Source organism: Onychostoma macrolepis, chromosome 02, assembly GCF_012432095.1.
Source record: "Onychostoma macrolepis isolate SWU-2019 chromosome 02, ASM1243209v1, whole genome shotgun sequence".
Lineage (NCBI taxonomy): Eukaryota > Metazoa > Chordata > Actinopteri > Cypriniformes > Cyprinidae > Onychostoma > Onychostoma macrolepis.
The window spans coordinates 12054538-12071787 of record NC_081156.1 but is presented as its reverse complement, the minus strand read 5'-3'; the positions used below and the strand labels follow the sequence as shown (position 1 = coordinate 12071787).

The 17250-nt window shown below is 38.0% G+C and overlaps 1 protein-coding gene across 8 annotated transcripts in view; it reads left to right on the top strand.

The window, feature by feature from the left end:
- st3gal3b (ST3 beta-galactoside alpha-2,3-sialyltransferase 3b) overlaps positions 1–17250 on the top strand; it is a 55457-nt gene that overhangs the window by 26914 nt on the left and 11293 nt on the right. For 7 of the 8 annotated variants that reach the window (XM_058796687.1, XM_058796702.1, XM_058796695.1 and 4 more), the window contains 4 exons: positions 1237–1300; positions 3323–3418; positions 3545–3731; positions 15367–15513. In XM_058796687.1, the coding sequence (XP_058652670.1) occupies positions 1237–1300; positions 3323–3418; positions 3545–3731; positions 15367–15513 (494 nt within the window). The remainder of the gene's footprint in view (positions 1–1236; positions 1301–3322; positions 3419–3544; positions 3732–15366; positions 15514–17250) is intronic. The other variant, XM_058796730.1, reaches the window with a different exon arrangement.

Genomic DNA, 17250 nt, shown 5'->3' with positions numbered 1-17250 from the left:
ATTTCCCTTTGCCAAAACAGTGTATGTTAAAGATGAGGGGCTCGTTTGTTTAAACTGCCAAGAGTGATACTTGGCTGAAATGTTCATGCCGTTTATCTTAAAACAATTCGAACCTATTGCTCTTCCCATTTCTTTGCGAAACGGTGATATATATTTTTTTCGTTTCTTATTCCAGTGTGGTCCCGCCACTGTTTATGCAGTCCATGGTGATGCTTGATGTGAGCCGTCAGCGCTTTGTCCAAACAATGACGGCTACTCCCTGATGCTTTTTAATCATTAAGGTTACAGTTTAGGGTCAATACAAATTTTAAGCTCTTACGTTATCTTTTGCACTACACCAACTGTTGTGTTTACGGAGGGCAAATCAATTTACAGAAGGTTGTTGAAATCACAACCATTCGCTTCAAACCACAGGACTACATCAGAACATCCTATTATGTTTGCCTCCCAATAACATGGCGTCTATGCCAATAAAAAAGATAATCTCACATGTGAGCTCTTTGTTGTCAGAAACAGTAATGGCAGTCATTAGGGTAGATCCTTTCAAACCACCGGATGAGGAAAAAAAAGAAAGAATTATGTACAGATGTAGATTTGGCGCCTTACACGTACTGCAAAGTGCCTAGCAGACCTCCCAAAGTGTTTCCCTCCATGTTATGCCTTCTTGACTTTTGTTCATTGGATTAAAGTTAGGGTCAAAAAGGTATGATGGGAAAATGGGCAAGGGTGTGCACATTTCGCCTCGTTGAATTAGCTCTTTTCCAAACTTTTTTTTCTGTCTTTGGACTTGTATACTATGCATACTGATGCAACTCAATGGGTCACGCCTATGCACCCTTACTAGGAAATCCGGTGTCTTCACTGATATCATGTGACATAATGTGTGGAAGCCATGAATGCCTGCGAGGGTATCGGAGGAATGATCGCTATGACCAAACAGTTCTGTGAGTTTTCTGAAAGCGTTTGAGAGCATTAATTGAAGTCTTTGGCACAGGAATTTTATTTGTTTGCAAATGACATTCCACTCTTACAGACTGTTTTTTTCAAAGTGTCAGTAACCTATTTTCAGTTGCTAATACAACGTCCAGGAGTGAATAACACAATCGTGCTCCTCCATCAGACCACCAGGAGTGTGGATGATTGATGAAAAAATCATTTGAATCAGATCAGAGCCATAACCATCTAGAGGTGTTTTTGCTTCATCCCTTTGTTCTTTCTTGTTATCTCTCTCTACAGAAAGAATCATAGATCTTATATTAACTGCCACAAAGAATTATGGACTGGGTCCAGATTTAGATAGGTAAGACTTTTGAAATGCATCACTACAAATTCTTTTGCTTAAAGGTCCATGTCCAAGAGTTCTGCTCATTTTTATATACGCTATCATGCAAAAATTTGGGGTTGTTACGATTAGGCTATTTTTATTTACTTTTTTTTTTTTGGAAAGTGTTTTATGCTCATCTAGGCTAAATTTATTTGATCAGAAATACTGTAACAACAGTAATATTGTGAAATATTATTACAATGTAATATAACTGATTTCTAGTTTAATGTTAATGTTATTTATTCCTGTTATGGCAAAGCTACATTTTCAGCATCCATTACTCCAGTCCTCAGTGTCACATATCCCTTCAGAAATCATTCTAATATGCTAATTTGATTCTCAAGAATTTCTTATTTTAAATGAGAAAAGTTTTGCTGCTTCATATTTTTCAGGATTCTTTGATAAATAGAAAATTGACAAGGACAGCATTTATTGAAATATCAATCTAACCGTTTAGGTAATCCAATTTACTTAATGCTGTGGCCTAACAATAAGATTGTCCCACATTTCAGATGAAGTGATACGTCAGAAATACATTTAGTAAAATTGTTTCCAAATCTTCACTGTCCCTTTTGATCAACTTAAAGCATTTTTGCTTAAAGGGGTCATATGATGTTGCTAAAAAGAACATTATTTTGTGTATTTGGTGTAATGCAATGTTTACGCTGTTCGAGGTTCAAAAAACACATTATTTTCCACGTACTGTACATTATTGTTGCTCCTCTAAGCTCCGCCTTTCTGAAACGCATCGTTTTTTTACAAAGCTCATCGTTCTGAGAAGCAAGGTGTGCTCTGATTGGCCAGCTATCCAGTGCGTTGTGATTGGCCGAATACCTCAAGCGCGTGACGGAAATGTTACGGCCCTTACCATGTTGTGATGCCGTGTCCCGGCGCGACGAGACAAAACCAATAAAACCCATTACAAACGAGGCATTTGTTGCATTCAGTGAGGACATAATTACGGATTATAATAACTCATACGGCCTTTTTACGCGTTTCGCCACACCGCGTAAACATTACCATGTCTGCATTTGTGATCATAGAAACAAACAAGCACTACTCTACACTGCTCAAAACCCGCGTTTGAATAGTCAGTAGCAAATTCTTTAAATATCGAAGTGTACTTACAGGCTGTGAGTCAGAAGCACCAGACTGTTTTTGCGACGTTGGAATTGCCCCACTTTATAGTGTTCACAGCCATTCATAGTGTTCACATTGTAGGCTACTCTCTCCCAGGATCAGGAAACAGTCCTCCATAAAATGCACTGCACACACTCGAATATTTGCGTTGTACTGTTCTGGAACAGTGTTGTAAATATAACTTAACCACTGATTTCTAGTTGTGTACTCATTTGGAAGGCCAAACAAAGTACTTTCGCTTTCACAACGAAACACAGCGTCTCCACGACATGGTGGCAGCAGCCGACAAGGTGCCTTCTTTCATTGCGTATACATTTGGGCGGTGTTATGCAAATTTTCCCACACCGTGAAGTAGACATGTGGGGGCGTGTTTGAATGAGCTGTTTTAGGAAGGCGTGGCAGAGTCTTTTATAGTCTTAAGTCTTTTATAAAATCTCTTTGGGTTTGAGACTTTAATCTTTGCAACTTTACAGATCTTGTATATGCACAAACAGCTTGTAATACTCCAAAGACAAAGGAAAACATGAAATCGCATCTCATGACCCCTTTAAAAAAAACTGACCCCAAACTTTTGAGAAGCAGTGTATGTGTATGTATAATTTAATGTGTATCAAGCATAAAACATTCTAAACATTCTGTTTGTCTCTGATTGTCATTGTTTGCATAATGCATGTATATAGTGTTTTTTTTGTTTGTTTGGGGTTTTTTTACCTTGCGTAACTGTGCAAAATAGACTATATTAGCTTAAGCTTGTCTTTTTTTATTTTATTTCAGTATTTATTTATATACTGAATATGGTTGTAAAGATGTATGCGATTTTGGATTAATACCACGTTTGCTCATATGTTCTCTTTGCAGTTTGAGTTGTAAAAGATGTATAATAGTAGGTAATGGCGGTATCCTTAGCAACAAGTCTTTAGGATCCCGCATCGATGAATATGACGTTGTGATAAGGTGAGTGTCCTCAAAGTCACCTTGTTCTGCTTTTTTAATGACCAAATCAATAAACTGAACAAACAAAAGGATTTTAGACACAAATGCAGCTGATTTGCACTGATTCTCAGTATATTTATTCTTTAGACTCAACGAGGCCCCAGTGAGTGGTTACACCAGGGATGTAGGTTCTAAGACCACCCTGAGGATAACCTACCCTGAAGGGGCCATCCAGAAGCCCGAGCGCTATGAGAAAGATTCCCTCTTTGTCTTCTCTGCTTTCAAACCTCTTGACTTTAAATGGTTGAGACAGATGGTCTTCAGAGAGAAACTGGTAAGACCAAATGCAGTTGTATGTGACTATATTGTCTTGTTTCTCTCATAAAAATTTTTAATTTTTTTTTTAATTTTTATTTATTCTGTTTTTATGGTCTCTAATTTTGAAGCAGAAGCATGCCAGTTGTTTTCATGGGCCCTTTTCTAGTTCAGCCTGCTCCTGTGCTGAATTTGTAGAACTTTATACTTGAATTCATTCATGAATTTAGAGTAATGTTAATATTGCCCTCTAACAAAATGTATTGTATTGGAATTTTTGTGGTTAAAGGATTTTGATTAGGAATAGTTATGGAAGAAAAGGCTTTTATTGTTCAAGGACTTTGTCTCGTTTTTAGCGAGTGGTAAAACATTCTCCTTCCAGGTTTGACTGACATCTAGTGAATTAGCCTCTTAATCAGAAGGGTCGGCCCGTCTGAATGAGCTCTCTCTTATCTCACACAGTTTTAATGACTCTGCCTCCATCCCATTTCTTATCACACAGCGAGCAAGCATAAGCACTCTGTTCTCCTCTGAAGTCGGTTGACTCGGCTACTCAAGGACGTGTTTTATTTATTTTTTTATTTTCCAGTCGTCTGTCATGTAATTATGGTCGGCATGTGTGGCTTTTCCAATATACTTGTCTTCTTCAGCTGCACACCTGCTTGTTCTCTCCCGTTGTCAAGTGGGAATCTGGCGGCAATGTGCCTCAGGAGTTCCCATCCAGCTGCTGGGCTTTCAGGGGACCAGTGCTGGATTTTTTTTTTTTTTACATGGTGGCATTTGTCAATGTGCAAGAGACTTGGCAGCGGAAGAAAAATAGAGAGCTATTTGATTACTCCCCTCCCCTCTGGCCCCTGAAAAGAGCCAGTTTTGTCTGAACATCTGATCTTAACAAGCTGGACAGTGGAAAGTGCTCAGATAATTGATCTGCCCTCTGGCTTCTGATACATTGGCTTTGATCTCATGGAAGGAAGAATTTCCTTCACCAAATGAGGGGTCAAGAAAGCTCCAGTGTGTCTGCCATAATGTTCGAAACCACGTTCAGAGGATGATGACTGATGAAAACCGCAGTATTAGGTAACAAAATAGCTTTTTTTGAAACCGAAAGAGGAAAATTGATCGTTCATGCTATACTGGAATCTAATAGGTAGGTTCTTGGTTGTAAAAATGATTGTAAATGGGCAATGTTTAGACAGCCAAGTTAATGCAGGAATATTCCAGATACTTGACATAGCTACTTGCTAATAAAAAAGATAAGCATGACTCTATATTACTATATTGGTCGTATAAGTTTTTGGTCTGTAACTCATCCCTCACTATTTACGTTTACATTAACACCAGAAATATGTTAGTGCCACATTTACATCACAGTGCTAGTGGCATATTCTTAACCCATGTGTGTATATATATTTTACGTGTCTCTTACGGCTTTTACTTCACACGTCTTTCCATTAGTTCTCCTACACATGTGTACTCTTCAAAATCCTGTAACAATCCTGCTTATGCATTTATCTGGCCACACATTTTGCATTCTCCAGCAGACACGTGTTGTCAACATGTGTTGAACTACTTTCTCTCACATTTAGGATAACACCATTTACATGATGTATCATGAATATTTCAGCATTTACATGAAGTGTCAAAACATTTGGTGTAAAAACTTAAAGGGATACTCCACCCCAAGATGAAAATTTTGTCATTAATCACTTACCCCCATGTCGTTCCAAACCCATTACGCTTTGATTTGAACGGAAACAGCGTATCCATGCGTTACTGATGACAGAGAATAGCGTACGCACTTAGCGTCCATCAGATGCTCTCCAAAATGGCGCTGCGCTGACACAGAAAGACACAAAGGAGATGAATTGTTGAATAAATGTCGTTATTTTTATTTTCTTTGCGTACAAAAAGTCTTCTCGTCGCTTCATAAAATTCCGATTGAACCACTGATGGCAGATGGACTATTTTGATGATGTTTTTTTTTTATACTTTTCTGTGCCTCGACAGTGTAATTTACTTGCCAGTCAATGGGACAGTCACAAGCCTCCCGGTTTTCATCCAAAATATCTTAAATTGTGTTCCGAGGATGAACGAAGCTTTTATGGGTTTGGAACGACATGGGGGTAAGTGATTAATGACAAAATTTTCATTTTGGGGTGGAGTATCCCTTTAAGTCACTGTTCGGTAAAGAATTGAAAAGCTACATTTCACACTGTTTTATGTTTCTGGAACATAGGATTGAAATTGCTGGAGAGCCTTTTGTGTGATTCCAAGTTGGAATGCTGGAAGATTTGATCCTTGTATCAGGACCTAGTAGTGATTAATCGTAGAATTTTCAGAATTTGTCCAGATTTATTTATTTATTTTCTGGAATCTCTGTATGTGGCTTATCAGACCTCCCTAAATCGTGTGGCTTTTTGTAGAAAGGGTAATCACACTGATACGTTTTTTTGCCTGATGAACTATAAAAAAGGCAAAACCAAAAAAAAATCTTAGTTTTACAATGAAGAAGGGACTCAAGCCATATCTAGAAACTGAATATCACAGAGACCACCCAGAATACCTTAGCGACCACATAGCAATTCACATAAACCGCTAAGAACACCGTAGCAACCGCATAAAAACCCCTGGCAGCGATTTTTGTTCAGACAAGCAGTGCTCACATTTTCTTCTGAAAATGTAAAAATGCAGTTCTTGATTGTTTTTCTTCCTCCGGCAGACAGCCACAGCTGTAAAAGATGTTTATATCTAGCTAGTCTACGTGACCTCCCGTGTATGTATTAAGTTGTAAGAGTATCATGTTTAAAGTGGCTTTTAACTGATTGTCACTTGACAAATGAAGCCTATCACTATTGTGAATTCTTACGGATGAAAAACGACTGACTTCTATTCTTCTCTCTTGATCAACGTCAGGCTCCGAGAGCCCCTCGCATTCCCTCGCTCCCTTCTCAAACAGTTTAACTTTGGCTTTGTTTATTTTTAACTGGCAAGTCAAAGGGATGGTATTTTAGGGCCCGATGAAAATCTGACTAAGCGTTTATCTAGTTTGCGCGCTCTATACGTACCACAGATGTTTCTTTGAGTAATTTGAGTAATCTCTAAACAATAACAGGCATTCATCGCCATGCTTTATCACACATAATCTTATCAAACACTGTGTCCTTAACAACAGTATACAGTTCATCTCATGTTTGAAAACAAATACATTCCCTGCGGTCCGCTTCCAAGTCTTATTTAGATCTTGCGACATATCTTTGAAAATATCATTGATGCAATGAAAATTCTGTTGAGTGACTTGTGGTGAAGTTGGTGCTGCTTTGCCAAAATATAAATGCTTCCCTTTAATGACAGAAACCTGGTGGCGAAATGGAAAACACTTTGTTTTTGCAAGCGGTGACAGCGATTGAGATCCATTGTGTGGTGACGTCTTTCATTTGGAGATGAACGCATAAAAGCATGTGCGACTGTGTAGGCAGTTGGTTTTAGAAAGGCACATAGCTTTAGACTTCAGTGTAATCCTCAACTAGCACCGACTCCTCACTCTCTTCATCTCAAACAGTCACACTGATGTAACTTTGAACAGGGGCTGCTTGCCGCTTTGAAGTATTTTTCTCTCTGCTGCTCTTTTGTATGTTGTGAACGCTCATGGGTGGAAGGAATGCCAGCCTTTTCAGTTTGTATTGACAGAACCGTAGATGGATGCGTTCCCAGCATTGAAGAACCTTTGCGAAGTCCACCTGAATATCCAGCCATGAGGCTTGAGCACTCTTAACAGATACGCATTGGAAAGCAGCCAAATGTCAGTCAAATTCTTACATTTTTATGAAAACTTTTTTGGAGTAAATTGCATGTGATGGATCTTTCACAGTAAATCAGGAACGTTCGTTAATGTTGACATGACATCAAAATTGGCACCATTTATTTTCCTAATGCATGTTACTGGTCTTACAGAGGTGCTGCAGGGATTGTATTTTTGTAGGCCCAAGTTAACATTTTAGCACAACTGGTTCCATCATCTTGAAATCAATAGGTTTTATTCATTTATTTATTTATTTTTATTTATGCCTGAAATAAGGTCTCTGGTTAACACAAGCAGAAGATATTTTCGTGTTCGACATGTGTCTGTGAGATAAATTTAGTGGCTAAATGGGACTAAAGATGTTGTTGGGAACATTAAACATTATTACACCAAACAGCTGAACTAGTCTACTCGCTTTCACAGCCTCATTGTGTTTATAATAGCACTCTAGGCAACTATTCTAACTCAAACTCAAATGTTTTTTTTTTAAATAAAGACTGAAAGAGTTGTTGAAGGCTTAATATTGGAGACATTGAAGTCACGTGACCATGGGGTAGTTTATAGTCTACCTTAGCTTAGCTTTTTACTTCTGCCATTTGTGTTTAGACTTTAAAATTCATGAATTGTGTTCATCTGGGAAGATTATCATGATGAATAAAACGTAAGAATCTAAACTTTTGTTGGTCACATCTTATTTTTTTGCAAATAATCCAAAAGCCATTGTAAAAATCCTATTGGGTTTTTTGTTGCAGGAACCAGGTTGATGCTAACATCCAGGTTGGTCTACAAAAATATGCAATCGCTGCAATACTTATATCTCTGCTTTCAATATTTCTTTACCTCCTAATCTTGAGTCAAAATGTGACATCTTGATTTTTGCGACAAGTTAACATAATTTTCCAAGGTTGTTGAGTTGAGCTTGTTTTGAATCTAGAACATTCCTTTCACACAAACCACTCAACACAACTCTTTTGTGAAAATTTCAGGCTACTTCAGAAACATGTCACACGTTTCTCTTGATTTGACCTATTTTAGTCATTTAAAATGGATTAATGCCTCAGAGGTCACTAATGTAAAAACATATGCAGGAACCTTATTTGAAAATAGGCAGTGGGCCAGCCGTCATGTGCGATAAGAGCATACTTAATTAACGAGTCCTGGAGGTCGCTGAGGAGCATGTGGCTCCCACGATAATTATTTTCATTCAGAATACCATTGACTAGGTAATCCTCTGGCTTCTGTCTGAATGTATTTACCCATCACTTCCTTCTCCCATATGTCTTAATCCCTTATTATTTCAGCCTTACATGGTAAGAGTGAGGCAAGAGTGTGTCACTTATCAGACACTCCTTCAGGCTCCTGCTGTTGGCATTTATTGAAGGTACTTTCCATGTGTTAGCGTGTTGCACAGCATTGCCTGTTGTGTAACGGTTGCCTGTTATATTTTGTGGTTTAGTCTGTAGTAGCTTTATTTGTATGCCCAAATGCAACTCCTGCATGACTTTATCTCTGTGGGTGCCTGTGGAGAGCGTGCCTTTGTTTACTCAAGAAAACTTCAGGAAAGGTGACTCATGGTACATTTGCGAAATCTTAAAGGCATAGTCCACCCAAAATTTTCGCTTGTCATTTACTCATTCTGGGGAATTCAAAAACAGTTGAGCTGATCAATATAATGAAATGAAAGGGCCTAAAATTTCAAAAAAGCAACATAGGAGTGTAATAGTAGTAATTGTTGACTATATTCCAAGTCTTCTGAAGCCATATGATGGCTTTGTGTGAGAAACAGATGTTTTTCGAATTTGCCCTACCTGGCATTCATGAAAGAAATAGTGGTGACTGATTCATCAACGAGTCATTCTTTGCAATGAATCAGTCGATCCAGTTCACAAAACTGCTCTAAGTGATTCATTCATTGATTTAACAGCCCACTATGGGGAAGATTATGAGGGGAATAATGATGCATAATGAATAATAATCAGGGAAATAATAATACCTTCTTTTTGAAGCCTGAAACAGGTTTTGTGAGACATTTCATTATTTGTCAGTTTTCTTTTCTGACTTTTTATTATTGCGAGTCAGCACTTTAGATCTCTTTGTGGCTTGATTGAGAGACAGCAGTTTCAAGCCCTTTGTAGTGGTGTTTCTGTAGAAACCTGTCTGTTTTTAGAGTTTGATGCAGGTGTCGTCTCTCCCTTTGACCCGGTGGGGCAGCAAGCCAGAGGTTGTCAAGGGGACATGTGGATGTTTGCCTCTGAACATGCCAACAGTCAGGCTTTCATCCTCCAAATCAGCTTAACAATCACTTCTGTTGAACATATGAGGTAATATATAGGTAAAAATAAAAATGGTAGGTCAATCCTTTACCGGGCCACTGATGCTTAGGGTAGTCTCGGTCTCTGATAACCACCCATGAACCATCCACAGGCCATTTGTTGACCAGTAGTCTGACTGACTTTTTATTTTTCTGTACCTGGAAAGAAGGTGTTTACAACAAGCCATTTTAAGGGTGAAAAAATTACTGCCTGATTAGTAGCATCAAAGATGAACCTTGTTAAACAGATGTCTACTCTGTTCTGTATTTTTATTTCTTTTTTTTTGCTTAAACTGTGCTATTTGGGGACTTATTTAAGTCAAACCCAGCCCTAAATTGCACATAAAGATAAAATAAAATTTGATTGTTTGGTTTACATATCAGTTAAACAGTCTGATAAGCAATGAGGCCATGCTTTCCATGAGGTCTTATTTCCTTATGTTTAAAGCTCTGGCAACATGGGACTATATACTTACAATGACATTTTTCCTTTAAACACCTATTTGCTTTTTGGTTGCCTTCTACTAACAAACTTTTTCCCAAAGCCTGAGTGATTGAGTCAATTGATCCAATTTTCCTGTTTGCTGCTTTATGAAGTGTGAAGATGCAGATCTCATATACAAGATGACCCAAGTGAGTCTAGAAAGCAGAAACCCACAGCTCTCAAGGCAAAGAAAAGTCAGAACTTAGACAAAAAGACAACAAAAAACAAGCAAATAGCTCAGATTCCTGCAAACAAAAGGAGTGTCATCGGAGTATCTCATAGAGTTTGGATTCCTGACCCGGTCAAGAGCAACGGGATTTAGATTTCATGAACCTGACCCGCTCTGGATGAGTGCTTTACGAAATGTGCACATTTCTGCTGGGGCGCTCATAAACCTTCAACGCTTTATATACAAACCGAAGTTCATATGAATCATACAAGGCCTGGGGTGAAATGGTTTGCCAGTGCAGGTTTACACTTCTTATCAGGCTTCAGCACTGACTGTGGTGGTATAAATTTGCATGTTGATATGTCACAGCCTAGCTGCAGTTGCAAATTTGTCATCTGGCCTGATATGTTTATAGGCATTCAGAGCATGGCAACTAGAGCAGCAGAAACAACATCTGTCTGACAGCGTGCCTGAGCCTCTAGAAGACGGGCTTTGATTGCAGCTCTGTCGGCTAGAGCACACACCATAAAAACAGATCATTTCACTTTAACAGTGTACCTCCCAAGTTTATTGACCTTTTAAATATAAACCTAAAGATAAACAGGAAACTTTTTCAAAATAGCCTGTGTTTTCCTCTGCTGGAACCGTGCGTGCAGTATCTTGAGAGATGGAGAGAAAAGGTTGTGATTTATTCTGAGGAGAACAGCTACATTTTTCACAAAATACAAAGGAGCCCTTGGCAATTTTTTTTTTTTCCCCTCGTGAGCACCTGCGGAATGGTCCATTGACAACCTGTTGCCCCTCTGTGACCAGATAAAATTTCCTTGAGCATCCTTTTTGAAAGGAACTCATGGTTCGGAAGTTTCTCATCGAGTCTATGTCCTATAAACCTGATGAAAGCAATACGAATACATCCAAGTTGTTTGGAAGAGTTTTTTTTTTTTCTTTTGCCTTTTGAAAATCTAATTTCTAGGTTGTGTACATGTTATACTGTACAACCCGATCTAGATACTTTTCTTTAATTAAAAAAAAAAATCTAATTAGAAATCTTGCCTTGGAAACTAAATAATTAAGTACTAAAATGACTTTTTAAAATTATTTAAAAAAATTTTTTTTTTTTATTAATTTTGTTTTCAATTTAGCTTTTACTTTTAAAGCTTACATAAATAAAGCTTTCAAAGTAAAGGTAAATTTAAAACAAAAAATAATAATGTAAAAGCACTTAATTTAAACTGTAAATATAAAAATTGAAGCTAATTCAAAATATTCGTAAATACTGTAATATTATATAAGTAATACTAAAATAACCTTTACATGGTGGTCTGCTCAGTGGAGACCTGAAGATGCCAGATTTATCCTCTCATTGTGCATTAACTTTTTGGCTTGCAGGTTCTTTATAATGAAGTTTGCCTTTTATATTCGTTGCCTTTACTTGCTATCTAAGCCATACGTTTGCATAACATATGGAAGAAATCAGAAGTGTTTACACCAATGTCAAAGGAAAACAAATCAAATACCTTTCACACTGCGCTTCACACTTCACTGCAAATAACATCAACCTTTACATATTCCACCCTGAAACTTGAGCTGTTAAATGCAAATTTGTCAAGCACTAAAAGTAATTTTGTGTTTTGACAAACATTAAATGTATTTTCCAAGTTTCTGTTCAATCAGGAAAAATGTTTAATTCTCATAAACTTAAAAAAAAAAAAAAAAGTCTACATAGTGTAATAACTTCTATGGCTTTTTTTTTTTTTTTAGAAACCAATGGCAAGATCTTTTTTTTTTTTTTTTTAATAAAGACAGGTTTAAGGTTGGCATTAAATGAAAATTCAGTCAATTTCGTTATTGATCTTTTTATGTTCAAGTTTTGACCTACAATTCTTAGTCTTCCAGTGAAATGACAGACGACTTTAATCATTTAGTCAGTTTGAACCTGCACCTTTCTTGAAATGCATATAGATCTGCCTCCATCCACACTTTTTTCATTTTTTCATCATCAGATTTATTGGGATATATGTAACGATGGAAGAAATGATCTGCCGCTACTTCCATTTCATTGCAACGAAGTTCTAGTAAAACAAAAAAAGATACCTCTAGAAAAACATGACGGGTGGCTTTTAAACATCAAAATTCAAACATTTTTAGTTCAGGCTCTGCTTTTCTGGTTTGTCAGTGCTAGTATTTTTTGTTAATAAAGAAACCTCTCCCCAATTGTTCCTGGGAAGATTCTTCCCACCACACATCTGTAGTCAGAAGCAGGTTTTCCCAGCCACCGCTGAACATTCACCCTGACCTCTCGTTTCCAGCGGCTGATGGAGAGAGAGGCCGGCGATGTGGCCTGTGATTTTTATGGAGTGATTTAACACTCGGCAGCCATGCTGGAAGCTTGTTAAGGGCGTGCTGGAGCTGCATTCGGGAATTGAGAGGCCTCTCTCACCTGCTGCTTTATTAGATGGATCAGTTTCAGGGGCCGTCCTGTTTGACAAAAGTGTGGCGGTTGTTAAAGTTCCTGCACTGCAGACGACTTGTGGTTTTGAGGGCTTGGAGAGGTGATCAGTCAGGGTATCTCTCACTCACTTTTTCTTTCTCGGCACTCCTGGCTGTGATTCCCTGGAATGCCGATGAGAGGTCTGGAGTAAAGCCAGGCGGAACCAATGTAGAAGATGTCAACAATAGAGCTATGTTTAGAATGACCTTGTCTAACTTTGGTGGTATTGTAATGCAAACCAGAATCAGGCTGGTGCAATGCTTCGAAAACGGTTATCAATAAGAAAATCTAGACAGGCAAATTTTTATAAGTGAATTTTTTTTGTCACTTCTCTGTCTTCGAAATAAAAAAGTCTGATAATTATACCAAAAAAGACATAACATTTATTTATTTTTTTCTTGAAAGTTTTTGACCAATTAGGTAAATTTACATTTTGACAAACTTTTATAGAAGTTTTCTGTGAAATTATAAATGTATTTACTGCCACTAATCAATTTAATGCGTCCTTGCTAAACAAATAATATTGATTTCTTTCTAAAATGAAATAAAATATATGCTATACCTGGTTTAAAGAAATGTTCACAGTCTCAGTTAGGACATTCACTTAAGTTTTAACTAGTCTGTCACCAGACTAACTCTTGTGTTGGGCTTGTTCAGATGCTTTGATATGTCACTGTGCTCTTTGTATTTTCAATTGACATTTCCAGTACTGTTTCCAACTGTAAAGATATATGAGAATGGAAATATAAATAACTGTACTTTATATTTAGTTGTTTTTAGGCAAGCATTTTTTTCTGTTTTTCTTTTATTTTTTTTCTTATTATTGCTACAACTTTGCGAAATGTTAAAATCTTGTGAAATGTATTTAGAAGATTTATTTTAAATTTAGCATTGAACGCGGCAGTCTTTTAATTGGCTAACCGTTGCTCTTCAAGCCACTGTATGTCCAGTAAATATTTAGCGTTTTATTGTCCCACTGAATACAAGAGTGTTTGCCTGGGATGTTTAATAACTGCTTATAAAAGTCACAGTCCTCAGCACGCCTGTGCAAAACTATTAGTGCTGGCAGCCTTTAGTCCTTGATACCTCATGAATATATGAATAATGAATGAATAGACAAACAAATCGATACAAAATTCAGTCTTGTTTGAAAGGATTTGAAGTAAGCTGAACCTAAGCTTCTGTAGACACTCAATGGTTTCGATGAAAGATTGAATTTTAATGTCATTATTTACAGTCTAGCCAGGAATGTTCTTGTTTTTTTTTTTTTCCATAGCAACTCTGTTATGTAAGTCACAAGAGTAACTCCTGTACAATATTAAACCTTTCCTTCGAGAGGGAAATGATCTTACCATCTCAGCCCGATGCACTGGAAGGAATGTTGAAGCTTACAGAGACATCCTTACTTGTGCTAAGTGATTTTAAAAGAATCAATCAGGGACTTCCTGTTTTATTTCTTCTTCAAACAACCTATCGCTCTTATACCAAACACTACTGCCTTCGAATACCAACGCCTTTCCCATGTGTTTACTAGCGCTCGGTTTTAAATCCGGTTGTGCTCTGGAAAAAGGCATACTTCATGTATCCAGTATATACTTCACACTACGCTGGATACTGTGTCTCTGTGGTTGGGTACATGTGCACCAGAATCTGTGAGATTTATTGTTGTTGTCAAGTTTTTCCCTGTTTACACCTGCTTGTGGTTGCAGCATTCCATAGAATTTCTGCTTCTGTTCTGCAAAACCCTACTGTTGACAGAAGAGCTGATGTTTTCTTGCCATGGCTTGTTGTGGGCGCGGGAGCCCTCCAAAACTGCTTCAAAGCCGTTCGCCTGGCTCAATAGTCGCTCCTATTGTTGGGCTATATCAAAGGCACAGTCTGCTTATTTGAACAGGTGACTCCCATTAAGTCCGATGACCCGGCTGGCTGTTTGCCAGCAGTGCCGCCGTGGCTTCGCAGAGCTTGTCTAGTCGGGACGCTAATACCTGATGATCTCAGTGCCAGGTCGCAGATTGAATAATTGCTGAGCTATGGCACTCTGTAGGTCTCTGGAGTAATTGTTATGGGAGAAGCCGGGGGCCGCTGCTCCCCATACGCTTGTGGAGGTCAGGATTTCATTTGTCCACTTCCTTTGGGGTTGTCCAACCTGGATGACCTGCTTCACTTTTAATGAAAGCCGTCTACAATACCGCCATCAGTATGCAGTGATGGCACATTATAGGTATTGGGTCTGAACTCATGATTATGGAAGAGATGATTTCTTCACATCTGCTGTAAGATGCATTTTCCATGCATTTTTCATGATGCAATCTTGGATGTGCGGAGTCCATTTGTCCATATCATAATGAATCCCTCTGATGAATTATTTTTTAAAATGTATTTATTTATTTTTTTCTTTAGCAAGGAACAGAGGGCTTCTGGAAGTCTGTAGCGCACTTTGTGCCCCGGCAACCCTCAGAGATACGGATCCTCAACCCCTACTTCATACAAGAGGCTGCCTTCCAGTTTATTGGCCTTCCACAGAACAATGGCCTCATGGGTAAAGGGGTAAGAAACATGCTTGTTGAATTTTAGTACTTTTCATTTTGTTTAAGTTATGAAGTTACTAGAATTGGTAACTCCTTCGAGAATAACTGTTCGACTGCCCGGTTTATTGAACCAAAATGGCAAGCAATGCCTTTAGTCAACCTTATGTTAATAGGGGTCACAGGAAGCCTTAGACACACGTTTCCTCAATTAGTCTGTAATTACCATAAAGATCACCGTAGGTCAAAGGTAGCTTGACTAATCCAATGGGTGGGGAGAGCTTATGCCTTGTATTTTGTCCAAACCTGGACAAAGCTGTGTTTTAAAACCTTGTTATCCACCTTGTTAAATGCTTAAACAGTAATAAGTTCTCAAAATAATGCTGCTTATGTAACTTGATTTAAATAAAATTTAAAAAACTGAATAACAAAGGCCATTAAACATAAGTTGTATTTTCTGTCATTCCATACATTTTCCAGATCACTTGTTATGGGGATGCTGGAGCCCATTTCAGCGTCTTCGGCTGTAGGCAGGGAAATACCTTGAATGGCCAGTGAAATATATTATTTTATTTTATTTATACTAGAGATAACTCAGATGTACAGTAAAAGTTGCTCAATCTATAGTGATCAGGATTGTGCGCCATTCAGAATTAAATTAAGAATGCCATTTTAAATTCAACTCAGTTCCTGAATTTGAGTTTAATTTAAATGTAGCCAATGGATGCAGAATTGCTATTTGATTTTAAGAAGAATTGAAATTCTAAGAGATTTTCAATGCTTTATAAACCTGTAATACTAACAGATAATTCTTGAGATACCACCTATAGAAATGTATTTAGTTTATATGTTTACATTTACATTTAGCAGACACTTTAATCCAAAGTGACTTACAAATGAGGACAATAGAAGCATTCAGTTTTAACATGTTTAATAAATGTATTACATTTTTCTCATTGAGGGTAGAAGAGCACTTAATTTCCCAATACCTGTTAAATTTCATTGAATTTTAACTTTCCATAACTCAAATTCACACTCAAGAGTTTTTTTCATTGAAACTGATTCATTAGCAAACCTGTCTGAATTTGAAATAAAATTATAATAAAAAAAATCATTATCCTGTAATCACAAACAACTGGAAAGCTCACGGAAATTAATTCGGTGGGAAAGCCTCGTATATAATTTGACATGCTAAATTCTACTATTAAAATGTGTCAGAAATATTGTAGCCACACTCGGAAACCCCCCCCCACCCCATTTGCAAACACATTTTATTCAGACATGGATGTTGGGTGTGCCATAGCCTACGGGGCAGACTGGGTATATCAGCACTGTCATAAAAGAACTGTGTGACATGCCTCAAACCTCAAACACAGGCTACAGCAAAGAGTACTCGTTTACTTGCTCATAAACAACAAGCTTTCCTTTCAGTCTCAGGAAATTGGACTTGAGAGAGTAGATAAATGCCACTAGCATCATAGCTTGATGAAGCTCTCAGCCATCCCATCATGGCATGAGTACAGACAAGGGTCTGTGTGGGAGCTTGGCCACCTCCTGAAAACTCAGACCTCCTCTGAATGGTGGAACATGTGCAGTGCATGTGGAGCAGAGCTCAGGCCCCTAAGGTTTGTATGGGGAGGGGGGGCAGTGCAGGAGGGAAGCTGTCCCATACGGTACTGATCAAGGTGGGATACATTTTGACAGCCTCCTCCTTTTGAGCACTCCAAACACCCACCTGCTTAAGGCTGCATACACAATC